Consider the following 25,812-nt stretch of genomic DNA (forward strand, 5'->3'; position numbering starts at 1 on the left):
AGAATAAACTACACGGATGACTCCATTCAGCCTTGACCACGGATGGGAAGTAAGGACGATGCTCGATACCATGCTACCACACGAACCTGACACGGATGACTCCATTCAGCCTTGACCACGGACGGGAAGTAAGGACGATGCTCGATACCATGCTACCACACGAACCTGACGACATTGACACGGATGCCGATGCACTTACGCATCGTGCAGAAGAAGCCATGCAGCTCACACTTGTGCGAATACGCCAGCAGCAAGAGTACGACGCAGGTTGCTATAATGCCCATCATAGGCCTGTAACTTGCGAAACCAGTGACCGAGTATGGGTCTGGACGTCTATACGAAGATGTGGACTACAGTCGAGTCCCGCTACAACGAAATTCACGGAACACGAAAAATTTCGTTGTGGCGGAGCTTCGTTGACGCGAAATTGGTATGTATATACCGTATTTTCGCGGAAAAAAAAAATTGGGGAAAACGTTTGCATGTGAATCTAAGCACCCCCCTATAGGCACCGGGCGGCCGTCGTAAGGCGCCAGTGGCGCGCCGGCGATATCCTGGCGAACAGCACCGCGAACGGCAGCTGTCAGAGCACTGGCATGTGAAGCAGACGACGGGACGAAGGCGCTCGGTGCTTCCAGTGATTTGGCACTACGGGTTTTGAGGGCTGACGCACCGGAAAACGCATTTTCGCGAGTCTGCATTTGAGGAAGGTCGTCACTTGTACGAGGCAGATCACATTCGTGGCATCAGGTAGTATACAAAGCAGAAAACGAGCGCAAATTGTGATGCAAATGCACCACGCAAACGGAGCTCACCGCGGCAAGCTATGACGTAGAACTCCAGCAGTTATATTCCATGTAAATAGGCAAAGAACAAAAAAATTATGGACAGAAAAAATGGAGACATACATCTTCCTTATTCTGTTTCTTGAGCTGCTTCGCCGATCGCACAAGTGTCAGTAGGGTCCCGCTCTCTGTCCGTTGTCGTTCTTTTATCTTTGCAATGCTTCCCCATTCTTAATTGCTTATAAACTAGCCCAACATTCAGTCGTGGCCCATTTTACATAGCTGTGCGCGATGGGAGCCGTCGGTGGCGGCGAGTGTGAATACGCCACTGCGTCGGCGTTCACCGTCGATGCACAGCAAGGTCATGTGCCGGACGCAACCAGAGTTGGGAAGTGCTAGGAAGGAAAATGTACCTTAAAAGGAAGACTGATACACTGATAAGACAGCAAAATGACTACAAATCTGAGTGTTTGCCTTCAGTGCCCAAGCACCGGAGCCGTTACACTGTGGAGGCGAAGACAGGCAAGTGGGACACGAAGCTCTTGCGTATGAACGGCTCTTTTATTAACGGTAGAACAACTAGACCATAGCAAATCAGTGTCGGAAATGTACAGTGCCCAGCGATTGAAGTGCTGACAGCGCGTGGCTGCCGCCGTTTTTTTTTTTTTTTCGTGCCACAGGTGAGCGCTGGGGGACCAAATGCAGTCGTAATGTATTACAAAGGTTCTCGCTTTCACTCTACACCACAATGCATTAGGTTCGCGTCCCCAGCGCTGGCGACCATGCGATTCGAGTATCGCGTTTCAATTGCTGAGCACTGTACGCGCTGTTGCCACAGACCGCACATATGCAGACTTTCCGCCTGAAAAACGCGATGCCACGATGAACAACGATTGAATTGAATGGCCTAACCAGCTTCAGTCATGTTTCAGTAACTGTTGGTGCACATAAACAACGCAGCATGTTTGATCAGACGTGGTTTCACAGCAGCACCTGCTGCGCGCGGCCCGACTGCCACATGCCATTACATTCGCGGCGCGGCCGCATGAAGGCGCCACCCGTCCAAATTCATCCCGCGCTCGGTGCCTATTTGTTAAGAAGAGCGCGTAGCCAAGGCCGCCTCGTGACGCCCGCGAGCCGCGCGTAGCCGGAGCCGTCGGAGTCCCGAGGTGGCACGGCGTCCGCAGCGCGATCTCGCCGCACTGTTGGACTGCAGAGTCGCGCGGACTCGTGACGCTTGTGCGCCGCGTGTAGCCGGAGCCGTCAGAGTCCTGAGGTGGCACGGCGTCCGCAGCGCGAACTCGCCGCACAGTTGGACTGCCGAGCCGCGCGGATTCGTGACGCTCGCGCCCCGCGGGTAGCCGGAGCCATCGGAGTCCCGAGGTGGCACGGCGTTCGCAGCGCGAACTTGCCACACAGTCGGACTGCAGAGCCGTGCGGACTCGTGACGCCCGCGAGCCGTGCGTAGCCGGAGCCAAGCGTCACGGAGATTTTTCCAATCTAAGCACCCCCCCCCCTCACTTTGGGCATCGCGATCATGAAAAAAAGGGGGTGCTTAGGATCGAGTAAATACGGTACGTACGCCAGACGGCAAAGCTGCGAACGAAACCGAAACCATCGTCCGGAAAATCTTCGCAATGGCGGGGGGGGGGGGGCAAAGGTTGAGACTTACTGAAGGCAGGTGATAAAGTGTCAACTTCACGAGAGAATGCATTTCGCGCCGCTGTTACAGCATTTGTCATACATTGCGGCCGACGCCTAACCCAACGCGCGTGCCCAGCCGATCGCGAAACACTCATTTTGCCGCACACGCACCGTCGCAATGAAGCGGTTTGAATTATCACAATTTCACTGCATATTTATGACAAAGTCGGCAAGCTTGGCAAGCTTGCGCTTACCGGAAGTTTTATTTCCCGAAGTCGGTCAGCCTGGATTTCTTCACGGCAAGCAAAGGCGTTACGCGAGTCTCAGAGTCCGTTAAAAGAGCCATCTCATTGTTGTGGGTTCTGATAACTTTTCTGATGAGATGAAAATGATCCATTACTTTCAAAGCAGTCGCCGGAGTTGGTGTGTCTAGTGGATAGTCATTTTCCCCAGACGACGAGACGTTAGCTTCTTGTTGACAACAGCGGCAGCGGCGCGGCCGCTGTTGTCAACAAGATGCTAACGATGTGCACTTTGCGATGTGCACAAAGTGAGCGCCCGCGCGGGCCTTATCTTCAAAGCGATCTGCGATGGGGGCAAAGTGCAAATAGTGCCGGTAGAGTCGTGTGCGCTGTGCTTTCGACGTTTAGTTCGCGGTGAAGCGGGAGACGGCATGGAGGTCAATTCGTTCGCTGCTATTGCCGCGTCTCACTCCAGCGTGCCGACACGGAGTTTCCGTGGTCATCGAGCGAGATCTGTTCATGTTTATCTGTGCGTGTGTGACACCGTGCCCAGTAATTTAGTTAGCGAATGTTTACAAGTTTATATGGCCAATAAAACTACTATCTTTAGTTCGTATAGCTGTCTACTAATTTTCTATCGCAACCGATGCTTCGCCATGCGGTCGAAACTGCGAGATTTTTCCTTCTGCTTTCTGCCTCGGCGATCGTATGTGCCTTCTCCTCGAGAGAGAGAAATTTACGCTCTTTGTTGGCGTAGCCATTTCAACCGGACACACACCACAGAAAACGGCAGCAATTGTGGTGATCCCCTGCAGTATCGCGCAGGCGCGTGGTGATCACGCGTGGCTATGGATTGCAGTGGCTTAACCGGTACTTTGAGTTTGATTTCGTTCGCGAAAACCTCGTTCAAGCGGACATACGATCATCACAGCTTTGGACGGGCCTTCTAATTTGACTACTCGGCAGTTTCAATTTCAATTCAGTCCCAGTTTCGTTCTCGAAAAGTTTGTTGAAGCGGAAATGCCGAATAAAACGCCTTCGTTATGAAGCGACTTTTTTGTATTACTTTCTATGGGCAGCTGACGGGCAATCGGAAAAGCTTCGTTATGGCGGAAATTTCGTAGTAGCAGCATTCGTTGTAGGGGGATTCGACTGTATCCGAGAAGCTGCTGAGGCCGTGTTTCGGACTCTATAAAGTCCTGCATCGGCTAGGTGACGTCACATACAAGGTCGTTCCAGAGAGCCCTTACTGCACAAGGCGCCACCAACACCGTTCTGAACTTGTGCACGTAGTGCGCTTGAAGCCCTATGTTAGCCAGTGATTGTACGAGAGACTTTCGTTTTCACCAAGCAAACTTTATTGTTTAGCATCGGGGCGATGCTCTTTTAGAGAGAGAGCAAATGATGCGTTCTCTATGTAGACAATGACGATATGTGCTTTAACGGACTCTGTGTAGTGGGACAGGGGGAATTCGAAGAAGAAGACGTCTTTGTTCTGGTGGTCTTTCAACAGGCTGTTCCGCCGTCTTGTTCAATGTGTTGTTGTCTCTTGTTCACGTTGAACCGCGACAGTATTATATGCAAGATACAAGCTTTGTTGAGTGCAGGCTGCTTTGCTTAAGTACCCTCCAAGGACAAGCAACTGGGTGCAACCTTGGAAGTGCAAGGGAATCTAATTAAAATTGCATGTCCATGCCACCTTATATAAACCTTGCAGCTAAAAAGGCAGTATCGTGCCTGCCTTCAAAGGTGGACAAACTTTTTGTGGTGCTCAGAGGTTTTTGGCAACGCACACAGGCGAACGGGTAGCACTCACAAGCGTTCGGCCAAGGACAGCAACCACGAGCTCATGCCGGGGGCGATGCCGCTGAGGCGCAGGTTACTCTTCTTCATTACAATCACCCTCCGCCGAAAAAGGCGCCATCCTGGCGGCTTCAGGCAAAGACACTACTATTGGGTCGTAGTACGGCTTATTGCAACGAATGTCGTAGTAGGTTTATTGGCAACGGATGCAGGCGAACGGGTAGCACTCACAAGCATTCGGCCAAGGACAGCAACCACGAGCTCATGCCGGTGGCGATGCTGCTGAGGCACAGGTTACTCTTCTTCATTACAATCACCCTCCGCCGAAAAAGGCGCCATCCTGGCGGCTTAAGGCGAAGACACTACTATTGGGTCGTAGTACGGCTTAATGCGACAGACGTGGACAAGTTCGCGGCCGCGATGGCGCAGGTCTGTCGATGGCGTGAGGGGCTCCATGAGGTAATTGACGGAGGACGTTTGCTCCAGAACGTCGTAAGGACCAACGTATTTAGCGACAAGTTTTACGATAAGGCCGGGTGTCGTAGCGTGTACCTGAAACCAGACCAGAGAGCCAGGGGAAAATGTTGGTGGAGAACGGTCAACAGGTTGACGGGATTGCTGCTGCCACTCGTCCTCGGTGGAAAAAGAGCGGGCAAGCTGGTGGCATTCCTCAGCATGTCGAGCTGCTTCAGACAGTGGAGTACTTTTGGACGCATCAAGCTTATGTGAAAGAATTGTATCGAACGTATTAGATGGTTCTCATCCATATAGGAGAAAGTACGGGGAAAATCCAGTACAGTAGAACCTCGCTGATACGTACCCGCTTAATACGATAACCTGGCTCCTACGTTCGCAATAGCGAAAAATAAACATAACCCCATAGAGGAATGTGTTAATACGTTCCTGTAAAATACGATTATTCGGCAGCAACATTCAGCATTGTGTCAAACTGCGGTCGTATGATACGTTCTGCAGCGAAAAATTATCATTCAGGTGTGCGAAAAGGCCGCTCTCGTGTGCTTGTGAAGCGCTAAGTGGCGGACGGCTGCCGCACTGCTTCTCTCCAGTGCTCAATCCCCCCTCCCCTCCACGACTTCTCTGCATTGCTCGTTCGCCCGAAGTGACAAAGCGCGGCAGCAGCGGCGAGCGAATTGACCTTGTGCTACCTCGCCCCTCGCTTCAACGCGAACTACTAAGCGGCGAAAACAGGCAGATGCCACGCGTGCGGCGCGCGGCGCTACGACTCGCCGAGATCGTAGCGGAGGTGGTGGCGGACGAAGGCTTGCGCCCACTGGCTACCTTCGCCGAAGCGCTTGCGGGCCTGGAAGCCTTACAAAGCTTCTTTCGCATGAAAGACAACGAAAATGCGGACAAGGGTCTGCAATGTGTGCAAAAGCTGTTGTTCCTGTCCAAGGGTGTGACACACCAGCAGAAAATACAGCCGAATCTCGATAATTCGAACTCGAAGGGGCCCGAAAATTTGTTCGAATTACAAGAAGGACTTATTTTTGGTGTTTTGTGCACTATAGCGCTACGTACGAACGGTGCGAGTCGTGAAATATCGCGGCACGCAAGCACATAGGGAGTGAGAGCCACGAAACTGCCCACGCCGGCCAACGCTCGCATCCCGATAGCGCCTCTTCCTCTTCACAACCACAATCTCTCTCTCTCGCATCCCGATAATGGCAGTGAACGAAACTTCCGGGAGCAGGCGGCGCCGGCACAGCGACGCGCGCGCGCGTGGAGACCGTCGAAGGTGAGGGAGGAGGGCGGCAGGGAAGCACATTTGGCCTCGGCAACCCCGCTTCGGTCGCTCCCCTCACCCTCCCTCTCAACTCTCTCGTAGCTACCTCACCTTCGACTGTCTTCGTGCGCGCCAGCTTAGCCCGCTCCCCGAAGTTTCGTTTTCTGTCGTTGAAGGGAGCGTTGGCCGGCATGGGCAGTTTCGTTGGCCAGACTGGGCCTCCGCGTTGCTTCCCTCTGCGCCGCAGCCACAGCGTTGGCTGAGCTGTCGGCATGTACACGCGTGTTCCGGCGCGACGCAGAAGAAATTGAGAGAAGAAATTTTTGCCACAGTATTGTTTTTTTTATTTCTCCACGCGGGCGTTGAGGGGTCGCTCCTAAGCTTTTGCTTTATGGCATTGTCGGAGCAATGCCAGTCGGAGGCGCCGCCACGGGATTTGGCGTGCTGCTGAGAGCATTGTCGGTGCGCGGTTATGTTCGAATTAACCGTCGGAAATGTTTTCGCGTTAGAATTGCCGAGCGTTCTCGCCAATATTGTACGTATGCGTATAGTATTGCACGCAATATTGTACGCATACGTCATTAAAGGGAGAACTTGGTCCCAATTTGAATGATCAGAGGTGACGTACATTGAGAGCATATCACCAAGAGTATGATTGAAGCGCTCTGTCGTGCCGTTAGTTTGCGGATGGTACGCTGTACTGGTGCGGTGAACGATTTGGCATTCATCGAGTAGTGCCTTCAAAGCATCGGAAAGAAAGGCTCGGCCTCTATCACTCAGAAGTTCATACCTGCCAACTCTCCCGAATTGTTCTCACATCTCCCGATTGTACGGACGCGGCTTCAAATCTCCCGAAAAGTAGCCGCCACAGCACCGCGTTTCTTTTTCCCCGTTTTTTTTTTACACCCTGCAATATTACCGCGCGAGAAATTTAAGCGGCATGGGAGCAGTTAGTCACCAACATGCATCTTGAATCGTGGATGCGGGCCGTTGGCACCACCACGAACGCGAGCAACCAAAGGGCGCTGCCATATTGGATTTGCCGGATTGGCTCATCTCAGGCTGGGTCGCGCGTTTTTAGCAATCCAATCGTTATATGACCGCGAGTGCGTTAGGCTTCATTTGGCTTTGTCAGGTTGTCGAGTGAAGTGCGAATGCCAAACCACTCTTTGTTTCGCCGAGTTTAGTAGTTGGAACGATTGATGGCATAAGAACGTACCCGGCTCTTCGATAGCAGGCACAGAACCTGTAGCAATTAAGTCAGCCAGCGCACTTCGCGTGGCCATAACATTGAATCCGATTTTGACGGCAGTTTTTCCGAAAAGAAAAAAAAAAAACACGCACATAAGTCGCACCGTTCTATAAGACGCACCGACGAAAAATTCAGAAAGAAAAAGCGCGTCTTATACACCGGAAAGTACGGCAGTTGGAACGATTGATGGCATTATCAGAAGCCAAAGATAAGTACTTGCACTTATTTCTGAGATCATGCACGACTGAGTTTCTGTGCTTTGTCACTTTGCTGAATCGTGACAAGTATGGACTCTATACCACGTGCACTGTTTGGCACGGGGGCAACATTTTTTTGCCCCCCCCCCCATCGCGCGGCGGTCTCCCGAATTTTCATATTGTTAGGTTGGCAGGTATGGAAGCTCGCGAGGGGCATCGTGGCGCAGAACGAAATGGTGTAACAGAAACGATGCAACGTCGCGGGCGGTGGCAGTCGGTAGAGCGGCTGTTTCAGCATAACGGGTCAAGTGATTCACTACAACAATAATCCAGCGGTTCCCTGCTGAAGTGGATGGTAGCGGTCCGTATATGTCAATACCAACACGATCAAAGGGTCGACTAGGGCAGGGAAGGGGTTGGGACGGGTAGACTTGTCCGGGAGGTAATTTTCGGCATTGGCACTGAGCACAGAAGCGAATGAACTTTTGCACGTAGTTATACTGGCTGCGTCAATAAAATGGGAGGCGTAGTCGAGCGTAGGTCTTGAAGAGGCCGGCATACGTGCACTGTGGGTCTGCGTGAAAAGCGTCGTAGATAAAGTCACCGAGATGGCGGGGTATCACAAGGAGCCACTTGTGACTGTCAGAAAGGTAGTTACGTCAATAAAGAAGGTCATCGCGAATGCAGAAGTGGGTAGCCTGGCGGCGAAGAGCGCACAATGGTGAAGAGGAGGATGGATCAGAAAGAATGCTGATGAGAGCACTGATCCTTGCGCTGCTCCGACGGCATGTTGTGCAGTGCATGTGATGCAAGTGCGGGCTCAAGGGCGGATAGGCAAGCGTTGTCAGCTGCTACCGATGAGCGAGAAAGCGCGTCAGCGTCCGTGTGTTTGCGGCCGGAACGGTAAAAAATGCGGATGTCGTACTTCTGTAGCTTAAGGGCCCAGAGAGCAAGTCGGCCAGAAGGGTCCTTAAAGGTGGACAGCCAACAAAGGGCATGGTGGTCAGTGACGACGTCGAATGTGTGACCATACAAATAAGGGCGAAATTTCCCAAGGGCCCAAATAATGGCTAAACACTCTTTCTCTGTAACCGAGTAATTAGCCTCGGCTTTTGTCAGAATGCGGCTCGCGTAGGCGACGACATATTCATTTAGCCCCGCTTTCCGTTGCGCGAGTACGGCGCCGAGTCCGACGCCGCTGGCATCGGTGTGGACCTCAGTGGGGGCTGCAGGGTCGAAGTGACGGAGGATAGGTGGCGAGGTTAGCAGGTGGCGTAATTTCGTGAGGGCGTCATCGCAGGCGGGCGACCAAGCTGAAAGTTCTTTGTTGCTGCTTAGAAGGTCTGTCAGGGGTGCACTTTGGATGCGAAATTTCAAATGAAACGTCGGGAAATATGAGCATCAACCAACAAAACTTTGAAGCTCCTTTAACGTCTTCGGTTTGGGAAAGTCGGCGACTGCACGGAGCTTGGCTGGATCCGGACGAATGCCGTATCGCGAGACAACATGGCCAAGAATGGTGAGCTGTCGGGCACCACAACGACATTTTTTAAAGTTGACTTGAAGTCCCGCATCAGTGAGGCATTTCAGAACGTGCTCGAGACGGCTGAGATGTGTGCGGAAATCAGAGGAGAAGACAACTACCATAAAGACCCGCGTATAATACGAGGTTTTTTTCCTGTTATTAGCGTCCCAAATTTCCGCCTTGTACTATATGCGGATCCGGACGAAAGTTTCAGTCAGAAAGCTGGGCTCTAAGTTTTGGTTTCATTTTTTCTCTGTGGCTACGGCTTGGCTTCGTGATTGCTGCGTGGCTACGGCTTGGCTTTGTTATTGCTTTCTGGCTACGGCTTGACTTCGCTATTGCAGCGTGGCTACGGCATTGTTTCTTTCTTTGTTGAGTGCGGACTTCGGCAGTTCACGTGTTAACCGGGAATCGCGAAGTGCATTGTTTTTAGTGAAGGAGCATGATGTTGGGGCCACGAAAGCAGTACTCGGCTGCTTTCAAGCGGAAAGTAATTTTAGCGGCAGAGGACATCGGCAACAGTGCGGCCAGGAGGCAGTTTGGCGTCATCGAGGGAAGCATCTGAGGATGACGACGACAGAAGGAAGCTCTTTTCGCGTGCTGTGGAACGCGAAGAAGTTTTCGCGGCCCGAAGAATGGGACATTCCCGGAAATTGAACTCGCCCTGACGGAATTTGTGTGAGAACAGCGAGCCGCGCATCTTGCTATGAGCGTGGAGCTTATGCAAGCAAAAGTTAGGGAGCTTGCGAGAGAAAAAGGCCTAACGAGCTCCGCCTTCAAAGTGAGCAAACATTGGATTTATCGCTATATGTGCCGTGCGGGGTTTTCACTGCGCCGGAGAACTTCAATTTCGCAAAAGCTGCCGGCATCGTTCGAAGAGCTACTGGTGGCTTTCCAGCACCACGTTATTTCATTGCGCAAAACGAAGAAATTTCAGCTAGGGCAAATCGGCAATGCTGATCAAACACCAGTTTATCTGGACATGCCATCGCCCCTCACTGTGCACAAGAAGGGCTCGAAACAAGTTTATGTCCGGTCCACTGGGAACGAGAAGACGCGTGCTACCGTCATGTTATCGTGTACGGCAGACGGCCGCAAGCTCCCTCCCTATGTCGTCTTCAAGCGCAAGGCAATGTCGAAAAATGTCATCGTGAGATGCCATGAGAAAGGGTGGATGAACGAGAGGCTTGTGCTCGACTGGATAAAGTCCGTGTGGTGCAGGCGGCCCGGTGCACTGTTGTCGTTCCCGTCCATCCTCGTGCTGGACGCGTTTCATGGCCATTTGGCCGACTCAGTGAAGAAGCTGTTGTGCGATTCTGGAACTGAACTCGTCGTTATCCCAGGTGGGATGACGTCTCAGTTGCAGCCTCTAGATGTCAACAAGCCTTTCAAGGATGAGGTGAGGCGGTGCTACGCTGAATGGATGTGGTCAGGTGAACCTGCAGTGACGCCGACTGGGCGGCTGAAGCGGGCATCGCCAGCCACGCTGTGCGAGTGGATCGTGGACGCATGGGCGAGCATCCCACAAGACCTTGTGCGTCACGCTTTCAAGAAGTGCGGGATCTCGAACACGGTCAATGGCACAGAGGACGAGTACCTCTGGGAAGATTTATCGGACAAGGAATTGTCCGACGAAAGCGCCGCTGAGGACGACAGTGAATGAAGAGCCGAGTCCGATTTAAATAAATCTTTTCCTTTTCCCCGAGTTTCTCTCACTCGTATTATACGCGGGTAAAACTTTTTTTTTTTCATTTCTCGTCTCAGAAATTTCACCTCGTATTATATTCGGGTTCGTATTGTCACGAGCCTCGAGAAGTAGTCCTGAAGGTTTAATAAACGTAAAGTAGCTGGCTCTTCGAAGACGCGACCGTCGCAGCTGGCTCGAGCAGAGAAGGAGCGCGTGGTCTTTCTTCTTCTCTTGGGCTCGACCCACTCTTGCCCTCGACCCACTACCTACAGGTGGCAATATCCCCCCTTCCGAACAAAAGCATCGCCTCGATGCTAAAAAAAAAAATAGGCGTAGAAGATAAAGAAGAAGAAGGCAGGCAAAGCGAAAGTACACAAAAAAAATGTAGCCGTCACGCCGGCACAGTCAATGAACGAAGAAGCAAGCTCCCAAAGATAAATGAAAAATAGAAACAAAGAAGGGAATGAGAGAAAAAAGATGTAAACACAAAAAGAAAGTTACGGACGCGCAATGTACGGCTTCATGCGCACAACATGAACTATGTCTGAGGTCGGTTGTCTTTGTGTCCTACTCCGGGTTTGCGATGTTGTGTCCGGAACAACTTCGTAGTTTACGTCACTGACGCGGCGGAGCACTTTATACGGACCGAAATACCGGCTCAGCAGCTTTTCACAGAGGCCACGACGGCGAACGGGGGTCCACACCCAAACTTGGTCCCCGGGGTTGTAGGACACGTCCCTGTGGCGGATGTTGTAGCGTCGTGCGTCTGCCTGCTGCTGCTGGCCGATATGCAGCCGCGCGAGCTGCCGAGCTTCCTCAGCACGCTCTGCAAATTCTTCGGCGTCAGTTGTCAATAGGTCTGCTTCTTGACACGGCAGCATAGCGTCCAGCATCGTCTGGACTTCGCGACCGTAGAGAAGGCGAAAGGGCGTGAAGCGCGTCGTCTCTTGCACGGCGGTGTTATACGCGAAGGTCACGTAAGGCAAGATCCGATCCCATGTTTTGTGTTGAACGTCGATGTACATTGCGAGCATGTCTGTGACCGTCTTATTCAGTCGCTCAGTAACTCCGTTGGTCTGCGGATGATAAGCGGTCGTCTTGCGATGCCTGGTGTTGCTCAATTCAAAAACCTCGTCCATAAGCTGCGCTGTGAATGCTGTCCCTCTGTCAGTTATTACAGTGGAGGGAGCACCGTGACGCAAGACGATGTGGCGCATGAAGAATTGCGCTACCTCTGAGTCCGTGGCTCGTCGGATTGCCTGCGTCTCAGCATAGCGCGCTAAATAATCAGTCGCGACGATCACCCATTTGTTGCCGTCGGCTAAGAGAGGAAACGGTCCGAGAATGTCCATGCCGACTTGGTAGAAAGGCGTGTGAGGTGCTTCAATTGGCTGAAGTAAGCCAGCCGGTTTAACGGATGGTGTCTTGCGGCGCTGGCATTCACAACAGCCTTTAACGTACTGTTTGACGCTTGCCGAAAGCCCGGGCCAATAGTACATTTCGCTTACTCTAGCGAGTGTTCGTGAAAAGCCTAAATGATCAGATGTTGGTTCGTCATGGCAAGCGAAGAGGATGTCGTCGCGCATGTCCCTTGGAACCACCAGGAGGTACGCACGGCTGGTCGAACGAGCATTCTTCTTATAAAGCACGTTGTCTCGCAGACAGAAGGACGTCAGCGAGCGGGACAGATGGCGTGGTATGGTTGTGTCGCGGCCCTCTAAATGATCGATGATCGGTCTAATCTCAGCGTCGTCACGCTGCCGTCTGCTCAAGTCCGACGAACTAATGGCGCCCAGGAAGCCGTCATCATCCTCCGTTTCCTGACTGGCAGGATCAATGGATGCACGGGACAGCGTGTCAGCGTCTTCATGCTTACGGCCAGACTTATAAACGATGGTGATGTCAAATTCCTGTAGCCGCAAGCTCCATCGTGCCAGTCGTCCTAAAGGGTCGCGCATGCTTGCCAACCAACAGAGGGCATGGTGGTCCGTCACTACTTTGAAGGGACGACCGTAGAGATAGGGGCGAAACTTTATGATCGCCCACACGACCGCGAGGCACTCTTTCTCCGTGGTCGAATAATTCGCCTCGGAACGGGACAGGGAGCGGCTGGCATACGCTATAACTCTTTCCACTCCATCTTGGAGCTGGACGAGCACTGCGCCAAGGTCAATGCTGCTGGCATCGGTATGCACCTCAGTATCAGCATCATCGTCAAAATGTGCAAGAACGGGTGCTGACTGCAGGCGCTGTCGTAATTCAGCAAAAGCCGCCTGTTGCTCATTATGCCACACAAATGGCGTATCGTCCCTTGTAAGGTGTGTCAGGGGTTCCGCTATCTTCGAAAAGCCTTTAAAAAACCGGCGATAGTAGGCGCACAAACCCAGGAAGCGCCAGATGGCCTTCTTATTGGCAGGAGCTGGAAACGCGGCCACAGCGGCAAGCTTGTCTGGATCGGGTCGGACCCCTTTGGCGCTTACTACATGCCCGAGGAACTTGAGCTCTTCGGATTGCATACAGCTGCAGGAAGATCTACATCGTATCAAAATGTGGTGCAGTTTAAACAGAATGAATTTGAACATTAATAAATGCGTGCATGTCAGCTTCACAAAAAAAGTTAATAAACTGCGGTATCGCTACTATCTAGATAATCAAGTTGTTCGCCAGGAATCTTCGTATAAGTATCTCGGAGTGACTTTATCTGAGGATGGATCATGGTCCGAGCACATTGACTGCATTGTGCGCAAGGCCGGAGCTTCACTTGGTTTCCTTCGAAGGAATCTCAAGCACGTGGGAAGTCATGTCAAAGAGGCTGCATACAAAGCCTACGTAAGGCCATTACTTGAGTACGCCTGCCCTGTGTGGGATCCGTCCTATTCCGTACGAATAAAAGCGTTAGAACGCATTCAGTCTAGCGCTGCAAGGTATGTCCTGGGGCGGTACAATCGGTTTGATAGTGCAACGGAATTAAAAAGAAATCTAGGATGGACTCCTCTAAGCGAACGCCGCAAGAATCTTCGTCTCAAGCTTTTTTACACTATAGATCATAATCAAACTGGAATCAAGGCCTCATCATATCTGCGTCCCCCATATTACTTATCCACCCGAAGAGACCATGTGTTCAAAGTTCGGGAATATGCCCCCAGGACTAACCTTTTTAAGTTTTCTTTCTTTCCGAGGACCATATCGGAGTGAAATTTGTTACCGGCTGAGGTTGTGAGCCAAAACTCTGTTGATTTGTTTTTCTCTGTATTATGCCCCTCGCAATAATGCCAATGGCGCTGCGAGTTTTGTTTGAATAAAGAATAAAGAATAACCAGAGTGGCACTTTTCGGGCTTAAGTGTGAGGTCTGCCGATCGGATGGCTTCTAGCACACTCCTTAGGCGGTGAAGATGCTGCTCGAACGTTTCAGAGAAGATGACCGCATCATCCAGATACACAAGTCAGGCCTGCCACTTCAGTCCAGTAAGGACAGTGTCCATCATTCGCTGGAAAGTAGCCGGGGCTGAACACAAGCCAAAAGGAAGCACTCGAAATTCATAGAGCCCATCTGGAGTCACAAAGGCTGTTTTCTCGCGGTCGCGTTCGTCTACCTCAATTTGCCAGTACCCGCTTTTTAAATCGAGAGAAGAAAAATAGTGGGCACGCCGTAGTCTATCTAATGAGTTGTCGATACGCGGCAGCGGGTACATGTCCTTTTTAGTCACGTTGTTGAGCTTGCGGTAGTCGACACAGAAGCGTAGCGTTCCGTCTTTCTTTTTGACAAGAACGACCGGAGACGACCACGGGCTGTTGGAAGGTTCGATGACGCCATCGTCAAGCATCTCCCGGACTTGCGTACGTATGGCTTCGCGTTCTTTTGCCGACACGCAGTAAGGCTGCTGGTGTATCGGGCGTGCGTCTTCGTACGTGATGATCCTGTGTTTAGTGATGGAAGTCTGGCGTACCTTGGAAGAATGTGCGAAGCAGGTCCTGAATTCAAGCAACAGCTTGCGCAGTGCTGTCTGGCTCTCGGTGGACAGTTCAGAATTGATGTCGATATGGCCCAGAGACGTGTCTGCTGTCTCCACTACTTCTGACGTGAAACAATTATTAACGTTTGCTACTGCGTCTGCAAACGCTAACGAAGTGCCGCGGAACAGGTGTCGGTGCTCGTAGCTAAAGTTGGTAACAAGCACTTGCGAATGACCAGCACGAATCTGTATAACACTTCGAGCCACACAAACACCTTGCTTCAGTAGGTGTTCCAAATTACTTTCGGCCACCGCTTCGCCATCGCGTAAGCCACAGCATGTGACGTCCACGAGGACACTGGCTCGTGGAGGAAGCGTTACACTGTCTGCCGAAACACGAAGTACGTCGTCGCGCCGTTGGCCGGCTTGCACATTGATTGCTCGTTTGGCAGAGAAAGTGATACGACGCCCTTGCAGATCGATAATCACGCCGTACTCCTGCAGGAAGTCAACCCCAAGAATAACGTCACGGGAGCATTCGCGTAAGACAAGGCAGCTCGCTACGAATGTAGATCCTCTAATCTCCACTCTAGACGTGCAGGTGCCCAGTGGAGTAACGACGTGGCCGCCAGCCGTCCGAATCTGTGAGTTATGCCAGGGCGTGATCACTTTCTTCAGCTGCGTTGCTATTTTCCCGCTTAGTATCGTGTAGTCTGCGCCGGTGTCCACTAAAGCACTAACGGCATAACCGTCAATAGTCACTGGTATATCGAGGGAAAGCCGGTCGTCCCGCTCAGCCGCAGGTGATGTCGGATCGGTAGGTTTCCGTAACTGCGTCCGTCGGAGGTCTTCAGCGCTTCGACCTTTAGCGACCTCGCCCCCAAAGATCGCCTCAGTTAGTTTTCCCGGCGGGGACTGGTCGATCGCTCGGGAGAATACCGCTGCGGCGGAGGTGAAAATCGTCTCGGAGACGGCGATCGCGACTGCCGCCTGGCAGGCAGTGGCAAGCGCTGCTGAGAGAGGTAGTCCTCAACGTCCCGGGGTCGCTGGCCGTATCGGGGCGGCGGCGAGTATGCGGAAAAGCCGCGAATCCCAAGGCGCCGGTATGGGCACTGGCGGTACAGGTGGTCAGCTTCACCACAGTGGAAGCACAGGGGCCGATGATCGGGTGTGCGCCAAACATCCGACTTCCGAGGGGACGGGCGTCTGTCGTCGACGTAGTGAACCGCTTGCTCTGAATGGTGGGCAAATGGAGCGGCATGAACAACAGGCGTTGTCGTGTACCCAGCGTCGCAGTATGGTATCGGCTGCGCCAACTGAACTAACACCGTAGGAGGAGCACGAACGAACAGCGGCGGAGAGGAAGCAGGGCGCTTCAGGGCTTCCGCGTAGGTCGCACGGGGGTACTCAGGAGGTACTGGCACGGCGTTAGCAGGAGGCAAGGTGTCACGGAGCGCCTGGTGCAGTTCGTCCTTTATATAGCTTGCTATGGAGCTTACCATAGGTTGCGGTGTTACGGTGGCCTTCTGCAACTCTTCACGCACTACAGAGCGGATGAGTTCTCGCAGAGAGTCACCGTTGCTTCCTATGGCCGCGAAAATGTCAGCAGTAGACATGCTGTTTGCTTGCCGCTCATATAGGTTCGATCGATGCAGAAGCATCTTTTCCATGGTCACGGCCTCGGACAAGAACTCCGCGACCGTCTTCGGAGGGCTCCGTACGAGGCCAGCGAAGAGTTGCTCCTTGACCCCGCGCATCAGATGACGTAACTTCTTCTCCGTCATCCTTGGATCCGCTCGTTGAAAGAGGCGCGTCATGTCTTCGACGTACATAGTCACAGTTTCGTTTGGCAACTGGACGCGGGCCTCAATCGCTCGTTCCGCTCGTTCGAGGCGATCAGCACTGGTGTAGGTCTCCAAGAGCTGCCGACAAAACTCGCGCCACGACGTCAGTTGCTCCTCGCAGTTCTGAAACCACGTACGCGCGCCATCCTCCAGGTAGAAGTAGACGTGCCTGAGTTTATCCGTTTCGTTCCATTTGTTCACGGAGGCCACGCGCTCGAAGTCGACCATCCAGTCTTCGACGTCTTCGAACACTTTGCCATGAAACGTCTTCGGGATCCGTGGGCTCTCAAGGGTGTAGCGGTTCGACATCGTGCTTCCCGTACCGGTTGGGGCGGTTTGAAGGGAAGCGCTGGTCATACCGGTTGATGTGGTGGGAACTATAGCGTTGACGACTTCTGGAGACAGTCCCCTGATCCTGCGGCTGGCCCGATGCACGGGAGTGTCGACAGGCACTGGATTCATAGCGCGGATCCTTGGAGGGGTCTGCAACATCCGTGAAGACGCTTACCCCGCACCTCCACCAATTTGTCACGAGCCTCGAGAAGTAGTCCTGAAGGTTTAATAAACGTAGAGTAGCTGGCTCTTCGAAGACGCGACCGTCGCAGCTGGCTCGAGCAGAGAAGGAGCGCGCGGTCTTTCTTCTTCTCTTGGGCTCGACCCACTCTTGCCCTCGACCCACTACCTACAGGTGGCAGTATTATACGCGGGTTTTTACAGTATGTCATCCAGGTAGCACAGACATGTGTTCCATTTGAGGCCGCTGAAAATATTATCCATCATCCTCCCAAAAGTGGCTGGAGCGTTACACAGGCCAAAAGGCATCACGTAAACTTGTATAATCCGTCAGGTGTCACAAATGCTGTTTTATGTCGATCAGATGGTGCCATAGGGACTTGCCTGTATCCAGACCATAAATTCAGCGAAGAAAAGAACTCCGTTCCCTGCCAACAGTTGAGGGCGTCGTCGATGCGCGGTAACAGGCAAACGTCCTTGCGCGTTATTTTGTTCAAACGTCGGTAGTCGACGCAGAACTGAATAGAGCCATCCTTTTTCTTAACAAGAACGACCAGTGATGCCCAGGGACTGTTTAAAGGCTGTACAACGCCGCGCTTGAGCATGTCAGCAACCTGGTTGTCAATTACACGGCGCTCCTAGGCGGATACCCGATAAGGGCGTTGCCATAGAGGTGCATGACTGCCTGTATCTATCTGGTGGAAAACGGTCGACGTGTGACCCAAACCGGAAGCAGGGCTGTCAAAAGAAGCGCGGAACTTCTGCAGGAGAGTGAGCAGCTGGCTTCGTTCGGAAGGTGACGTTTCATCGTCAATGGAGCAGTGAAAAACGTCGAGGAGGGTCTGATCAACCGCAGGGTCACAAGTAGGTGCGCTAAGGTCCATAGAAGTAGAAGCAGTAGGAGCGTCAAAGATGCAAAAGGTGTCCGACTGGCTGAACGAGGCCTAGGCATTCGCCATGAAATAAAAGTAAAGGGCACGCCGTGGGATTGTCGACGAGCATCTTCGTGACGTCACTGTGAAGAGTAAGGAGAGGAAAGGGCAGCGGAGAACGTTTGCGGAGAATGAACACTTCAGAAGGCGTAAAGAGGACACAGCCATCAGAAATAGTGGCGCAGGACATCGGCACAAGCAGGGAAGAGCACGGAGGAACAGCATTGTCTTCGGACACCAACAGTTTAGCACTAGAAGGGCAGTTGTCGATTATCTTGAAATCGTGAAGTGCAGAAAGTTCGAGTTCAGCATGACAACAGTCAATAATGGCGTTATTATTTGCAAGGAAATCCCAGCCTAATATAATGTCATGGGAACACGAGGGCAGCACGACGAATTTGACAGTATTCAGAAGTCCTTGAATGAAGACTCAAGCAGTACAGGCAGCGAGAGGCGTAATGTTTTGAGCATTCACGGTTCGAAGGGAGAGGTCGGATAAAGGTGTCGGAACTTTTTTTTTTAGTATGCGACAGAGTTGGGTGGAAATTACGGATACAGCCACTTCTGTATCGACAAGTGCCAGGACGGAAATGCCTTCGACATACACTTCAGTAACGTTGGCTGGAGGGGGACGAGGACTTGTGCATTGCGACGGGGACGCAGTTCGTACCTCGGGAACTGCGGCCATCAGTTTTCCTGCTCGGCGGGTCCGGTACAGTGACGCATCGGAGAAAGCGAGCGACGACGTGGAGATGGTGAGCGACGGGTAAACGCGGGTGGGCGATCAGGGCAAAAAGAAGGCTGGAAGGCAAAGAGGAAAACTGAGTGGGGAAAGGTGGTGCTCGCCAGATGTTGGAAAAAGGAAGCATGCGACGATGGCAATGGCGTGCCACATGACCAGCAGCACCACAAGCAAAACATGTTGGACGGTCATCGAAGGTGCGCCATTGTTGGGGGTAAGCTCCGACTCATGGCTGAGAAGTCGGAAAATGCCACCGGTCTGGTAGCCGCATAGGTGGCGGCAAAAAGGTCGGTGGTCAATGCATAGGGGGCGGCGATAGCGTTTGTGGGTGAGCTCGGGCAACTGCTTCTACGTAGAAGCAGTTGAGAGGTGCAGTGACTGGCGTCGAATCACGGGCTGGAGGAATGGCTTGTGAAACTTGCTCCTGGATGAAGTCGCGGATCGTAGGTGCCAAAGCGGATGGTGGTTCCGAGACGCAAGACATCAAAGATAGCTGGCGAGCGACCTCTGCGCGAACTAATTCCTGAATCTTCAGAAACAGAGTAGCGTGGTCGTCGCCGACACCAAGGCTGAACACAGAGTCGGTGGGCGCAAGGGGACGTCTGGTGTGAAGCCGTTGCCTGCGCAACTCTTCGTAACTCTGACACAATTCGATTACTTCAACGACAGTGCAAGGACTCTTCGATAATAACATTTGGAATGCGTCATCCTCAATACCCTTCGTTATATGCTTGATCTTCTCCTCCTCTGACATCGACGCGTTCACCCGTTTGCAAAGGTCAACAATGTCCTCAATGTAGCTTGTGAAATTCTCTCCAATCTCTTGGGATCGTGTACGCAAACGTTGCACAGAGCTTTCTTACTGCTGGCCGACATAAAACTTGGGTAAAGCTGGTCTTGAAGACCAACCACGTAGTTAGGTCGGCTTCATGGTTTGCAACATCGGAGAGATAGAATGTGACATTTCTCAACTTGGTAACATCGTCCCACTGATTATGGGCACTCACTCGCTCATATGAGGAGATCCAATCTTCAACGTCTTTGTCATCTGTGCCGGAGGAGATAGGGGGATCTCGTTGACGCAAGGCACCGGCACAAACCGGGGTGGGCGGCGCCGCTTGCGTCGTCGGGCATGATGCGAGGTAGAGTGCGAAGTTCCAGGGTGGTCGAAACCCAGCAGCCTCCACCCACTTGCTAAGAGGTTTATTAGCAACGGACGCAGGCGAACGGGGAGAGCATTCACAAGCGTTCGGCCAAGGACAGCAACCACGAGCTCATGCTGCTGAGGTGCAGGCTACACTTCTTTCTTACAGTGGATATTTTTTATTATCTTGAAAAAATCACTAAGAAGTAAAATTCTCGTCGGGAGTTTCAGACCATACTTGACAAGGAGTGCACGCCCAAACTAGGTGGCTCTTCCTTGTGAAATGCTTGACAAGGCTGCTTGACCAGTGGGCACCCCTCTTGAGCTTTCTTCTAAGCGAGGTGAAAAATGACAGCAAGAGACCCAGCTTTTTTGCATTTGCATGCTATAGCATCTCAAATGTAGACTGCACTCAAGTAAGTTGCACAACGGAAAAAAAAAAAATGCTGGCTGCAAGTCCAAGAGAAAGAGCCCCTCAGTCCAGGTTCTGCATCCGCCAGCAAAGAAATATAAGAACTCGAGAGGAGAGATTTTTTGTTTTCTTGAGCTCGGAACTCGGTAAAGCATACCGCCTGTTCCTTCAAAACGCTGTCAGTGTTTTTGTGCAGCGTTTTTGAAAAGGTGAACCAGTGTCTGCAGGCACAGGCACCCCAGGTTCACGTGCTGCAGTCTGACCTGTTTGGTCTGCTCGAAGACGTCTTCTCAAGATTTGTGAATCGAAACGGCAGGGAATCGAAACGGCAGAGGAGGGAAGCTCAGAAGAGTGATCAAGACTTGGCCATTGGCCAAGAAGCTAGTTCTTTAATTCCCAATCTCAAGTCGTGGAGTGGCAGGAGTTTCACAGTGCTGTACAAGACTACTTCATCACAGCATGCGACTGCATCTGCCTCATGTTTCCGTTGTAACATGCTACATGTAGAGGTTGCTAATATGAGGACCGTAGATAGCATGTCTTTCATAAATGTTCTTTTCCTTGTGGAGCAGTTTCCAGCCCTGCTGCCGCAGAATATGCACGAGACTCGTACCAGAGCTCTTGATACTTTAGAAATGGAGTTTGTAAATGATTAAAACTCTCCGCTTGGCTAGTTGGCGTTGAAGGAATCAAGTGATGGGACGAGTGCCAACTTCCAGCTCGGAAGTTGGAAGTTGGCATTTGTCCTGTCGCTTCATGTCCGCGTATTTTGTTTCATGCCATTCTTAACGTGGAGTTTGTAAAGCTACAGGCTTGGAGCATTTCTGTAGATAAACTGAACGGAGAACGAGCACACACTTCCTGGGACCGCTGTCTCGCAGCTGAGACGTCCAGACGTTCAGCCGCATTGCTGGGTGTTATGCCACACACTAATGCAGAGTGCCAGGGTAGTGAAGAAGATGAGAACACAGTTCCGCTCGTCCATATGTGATTAGTTATTAGTAATCACTGTAGTCTACATGAGGGAATTCAAGCAGGGTTGGTAATTAAACTCAACTAAACTCGAAGAGATGACAATAAAGAGGATGGAAATTGCAGCTGCGGCCGCATAAATGTCAGGAATGTAATGAGTGACCAGTTATTTTCTTAGAAAGTGTAATTACCAGGCAGCAGGCAAGAACATAATAGAGATTATTCACCCCAGTTCAAAAAGGTATCTGAACAAATTATGAATGCTAGTTACTAAGAAAAGTTTCTGTATTTCCTTGTTACCTTTCAAGTTGCTCGCAAGTGACATGTTCCTAGGCACCAAACACCGTCTAAGCAGATTTATTAGCCCCTCTTAAAATAGTTGTTCTTGCGAAGTTAAATTGACCAGCTTGTGGAAACTTGAGTAAAATTGTTTGCGTGATTGCGCACCTGTTAAAAATGGCATTGAAAACAAAGCCTTAGAAACTCTCTAAAAATGCTGTTCTCTATGAAAAAATTCAATTCTTTCTGAAAAACTGGATTTTTTTTTCACATGCATTACTTCGCCAAGTGGAAACTACTTGCAGCATGCCCTTTACAACAATTTCATTTGAGAATTCTCAGTATGTACTATCTGTCACACTTCTTTCCTTGCTCCCGCTACAGTGTTCATGTGTCAACCTCCAGCTGGACATCCATGGTGCAGTCAGCAGGTTTTGCCTTTTGTTTTATTCATGGCATCTCTAAAGCATGCCTACCAACTCTTCTGAATTTTTCATTAAGTTTAACATTTGTGCTCATTCTTCAATTTTACAAGTGTTGAATCATCTTTTACGAAAAGTAAATTTCATTCGCAAAAAACTTTAAATGGTGTTGAGAGATGAGGCAGCGCAAGGCACCATGAACTTGATGGGTACTTTCCTTAAGCAAGTTTATTAGCATAGTTTTTAAAGCAGGTGAAATCGGCACCAGCAATCCTGCTGAAAAAGTCAGTGGGATCTAAAAACCATGTGCTGTTCTAATTTGGCTCTGCTTCAGTGCTGCATCTAAAATTAGATCATAATTAATAAAATGTGTATTATGTATGCCATTAAAGTATGTGCTAAGAGCAAAAATTTTAGAAGGTGGGCCACCACCCGCCTCCCCCCGTGCATGCGATTTTTGGGAATTTGAAAGAGGTTAGTCTGTGGCCAATGGTAGTCAAGGGCTACTTGCAACATTTTTTCCTACTCTATTTACAGCACTACTGTAAGTAATGGGAGCCAGCGGAAGTGTGATGTAGGTGTCGTGATACGAGGCCGCTGGCTGCAATATGGCTGGGGTTGGCACAGAGCAAAGAAGTCGTTAATGCCGATGTTGGCTTTGTGACATATCCGCATGCAGCTGCACAATGGAGCCCATTTATATCCGCATTAATGCTTTGAAGCTCTTTGTTGAAATTGCACAGAAAAAAAATGGATCATCCTTGGATTGTGACGCTCTTCAACTTTGTCTCTCCTGATAAATTATTGAAGCAATGTGATTAGTTCCACGCTGAAATATGTATTCAGAAATTTCATATCCCGGGTAAAGACTTGTGCTATAGAAGGTGTTTATAAAATGGTCGGCAACATTAGAAGATGTTGCTTATACAAGAGAGAAAAGTGGTACGACAGGACAGGACGGAATAGGATAGAAAGTGCTTATTTACCAGGGTGACGTGGTCTGCAAACATACAATTCCTCTATTCAACAATTCGGAGTAACATTACTGACTTACAAAAATAGTTTGAAATTGCGTAGTTATTTAAAACAGTAATTAAGTTTGAGACACCTGGGGCTCGGGCGCCAGGTGTCTGGGGTCCGAGCCCCGGCTGGCAGGCCCGTGGCCTCAACTGCACAGGTCTCCTGCCTCCTCAGTGTCCTTTCGTCATGATGTCGCTACTCTTGGTCTGTGTGCTGTCAGAATGAGCGTGAGTGCCCACAAGGTTATATTAACTTGAGTAGAGCATGGCGAGATTCAGTGTCTATTGCATCGATGCTGGCATGTCTAGGGGACATTGCATTAACATCTGCACAGACCTGCCAACCTTGTGGAAGCCAAGAAATACTCATTATTTGATTATTTAATGTGTACTGTTAAAGATACACAAACTTTGTTCCCCTAGGAATGCTTTGAACAGCCACTGTGCTCCATATAGTGTTAGCAACAATGATCTGTGCCGAAGACGAGCAGAACTGTTCATGGAGTTGGTTAATGAAATATTCACTAAACGGCTGTTGGTGATTTGGTTGCTCTTGTACTCTGGTACTGTCAACTCGTGTTTCTGCCACCCTGGTAGGTCTCTATAATCAATGAGTCCCCAAAAAAGTGGGCTATAATAAATCACTCAGCGACTGTATTTGTTTATTTTTAATCTGGTTTTGCCCCTAAACTACACGGAAAAAAAAGGGTAAATATTTGTGTCAACAATCTCGGACGAGTATAAAAATCGGGCATTTTACGATAAAATTGTGTGTGTGTGTGGCATTCCCGATGCCAAGCAGCGCCGTCACGCAGGAGAACGCCAACAGCAAGCAGTACCTGGAGGCCATTGTGCGCGCCGTGGCCGAGAACCTCAAGTGCCTGGTGCATGCACCGAGTGTGCAGATGCATCACGTGCCGCCGGACATGCTGCCCTGCTCACGCAAGCAGCCCGGCTCACCCGGCCCGGAGGATGCCGCCAGCCCGAGCGGTGGCAGCTCCGGCAACACGACGCCACTGGCCGTTGAGGCCTGACTGCTGCTGGCTGGCAGGGCTTCCGCCACGTGACTTCGCAATAAATGTGTCAGGTTGTGGTAAAGAATTACCCACTCTGATTTGGGCAAACTTGTGTCTTGAAGAATCAGAATCAAATTTTATTACTATATACGAAGTTATTACAACATGTAATATACAGGAGGAGTAGTCGGAGACTGAATTGGGACCTCCTGTACATGGATACACGAAAGGAAAATAAACTTAGGTAACGCAGTGACAGTAATAAATACAACTATAAAAACAAATTAAAAAGGCAGCAATTATAAAAACAGTAGAACACGAAATAAATTAATTAAACAACATAGGGAAACATGAACAAATTGAACAGAAAATGTACTTGTTTAAACAGTTTCATACATGAATAATAAGCATGATATAAACTGTAGTATTTATCAATAAAAATGCAAAGGCATGCATTATGTGGCACAAAAAAAAATGTTATGTAAGGCTTGGTTGGTTCAAAAAGAACTTTTTGAATTCAGTAATAAATGAACGTAGTGTCATTAATTTTAAAACAAATGGTAGCGAGTTCCATAATGAAAAAGCACTGAAATGAACAGATTGCTTGCCGTAGTTGGTTCGAACTTTGGGTAAGGTGAGATTTTTCTTAAGAGCAAATCTAGTGCTGTTAGCGTTGTCTAGAAAAGTTGATGGAATGAAAGAAAAGGGGAATCGATTGTTGATATGCTTATATAACCAGATACCTAGAATATATTTAATTATGTCGGACACTGTAAGGATATTATTGGCTTGTAATAATTGTTTGGCGTTGGTGTAGTATAAGCTAAAAGTTATAATTTTGATTGCTCTATCCTGGACAATTTGTAGTGGCGCAAGATGAGTACTGTAGGTATTACCCCATACAGTAGTTGATATGTGAATGAATGAATGCATAATACAATGATAACAGAATGTGAAAAAAGGGACGAGCACGAATGAGGATTCGTGTACCATAGGACATCTTTTTTTTTTACGTCTGAAATGTGGTGATGAAATTTTAAGTTTCTATCTAGTCTGACGCCCGAATACATACAGTCATCACTAGCCTGGATCGAGTACTGTGGCATGCAAATAGAAGGAACGGGAACTAAGGACCGTTGATGTGAAGTAAAGACAATGAACTTAGTTTTAGCTGGATTAAATTGTAATCTGTTTAATTTACACCAGTGTAATATGTTGAGAAGGTCCGCACTAAGTTTATCTACTAGGCAGTTCATGCTTTTATCTGAGTTAAATATTGTAGTATCGTCAGCGTACAGCAAACAATTACAGTGCGTGATGAAGTTAGGTAGATGGTTAATATAAATTAAAAATAAAAGTGGGCCCAAAATGGACCCTTGTGGTACCCCTATATTGGTTATTATTTGCTTTGAGTAAGTCCCAGAAACACTGACCACTTGGTTTCTATTATGGAGGTAACTACGGATTAGTAGCAAGGCAGAACCAGAAATTCCCATTGCTTCTAGTTTTAGAAAGAGTATCTGGTGAAAGAGTGATGGTTAATTAAATTAACCCATGGCCCTCAGTCCCCAGTGGCTGCGGAGCACCTGACCAAGGCGGCGGTCAGACCTGCTACGCGGCAGAGGGTGCTAAGAATCTCTGGGTCCGGACAGGCCGCCAATGGAAACTGAACCTGGCAACGCTC

General features: G+C 50.2%; 1 protein-coding gene across 2 annotated transcripts in view; it reads left to right on the plus strand.

The window, feature by feature from the left end:
- Positions 1-24,197, plus strand: part of LOC119433431 (histone deacetylase 3) — a 140,788-nt gene extending 116,591 nt beyond the window's left edge. Inside the window, exon 8 of one of the 2 annotated variants that reach the window (XM_037700637.2) lies at positions 23,915-24,197. In XM_037700637.2, coding sequence (XP_037556565.1) covers positions 23,915-24,139 — 225 coding nt within the window. In that variant the 3' untranslated portion in view covers positions 24,140-24,197. The remainder of the gene's footprint in view (positions 1-23,914) is intronic. The other variant, XM_037700638.2, reaches the window with a different exon arrangement.
- The last annotated feature ends 1,615 nt before the right edge of the window (positions 24,198-25,812 follow it).

Source organism: Dermacentor silvarum, chromosome 11 (assembly GCF_013339745.2).
Source record: "Dermacentor silvarum isolate Dsil-2018 chromosome 11, BIME_Dsil_1.4, whole genome shotgun sequence".
Lineage (NCBI taxonomy): Eukaryota > Metazoa > Arthropoda > Arachnida > Ixodida > Ixodidae > Dermacentor > Dermacentor silvarum.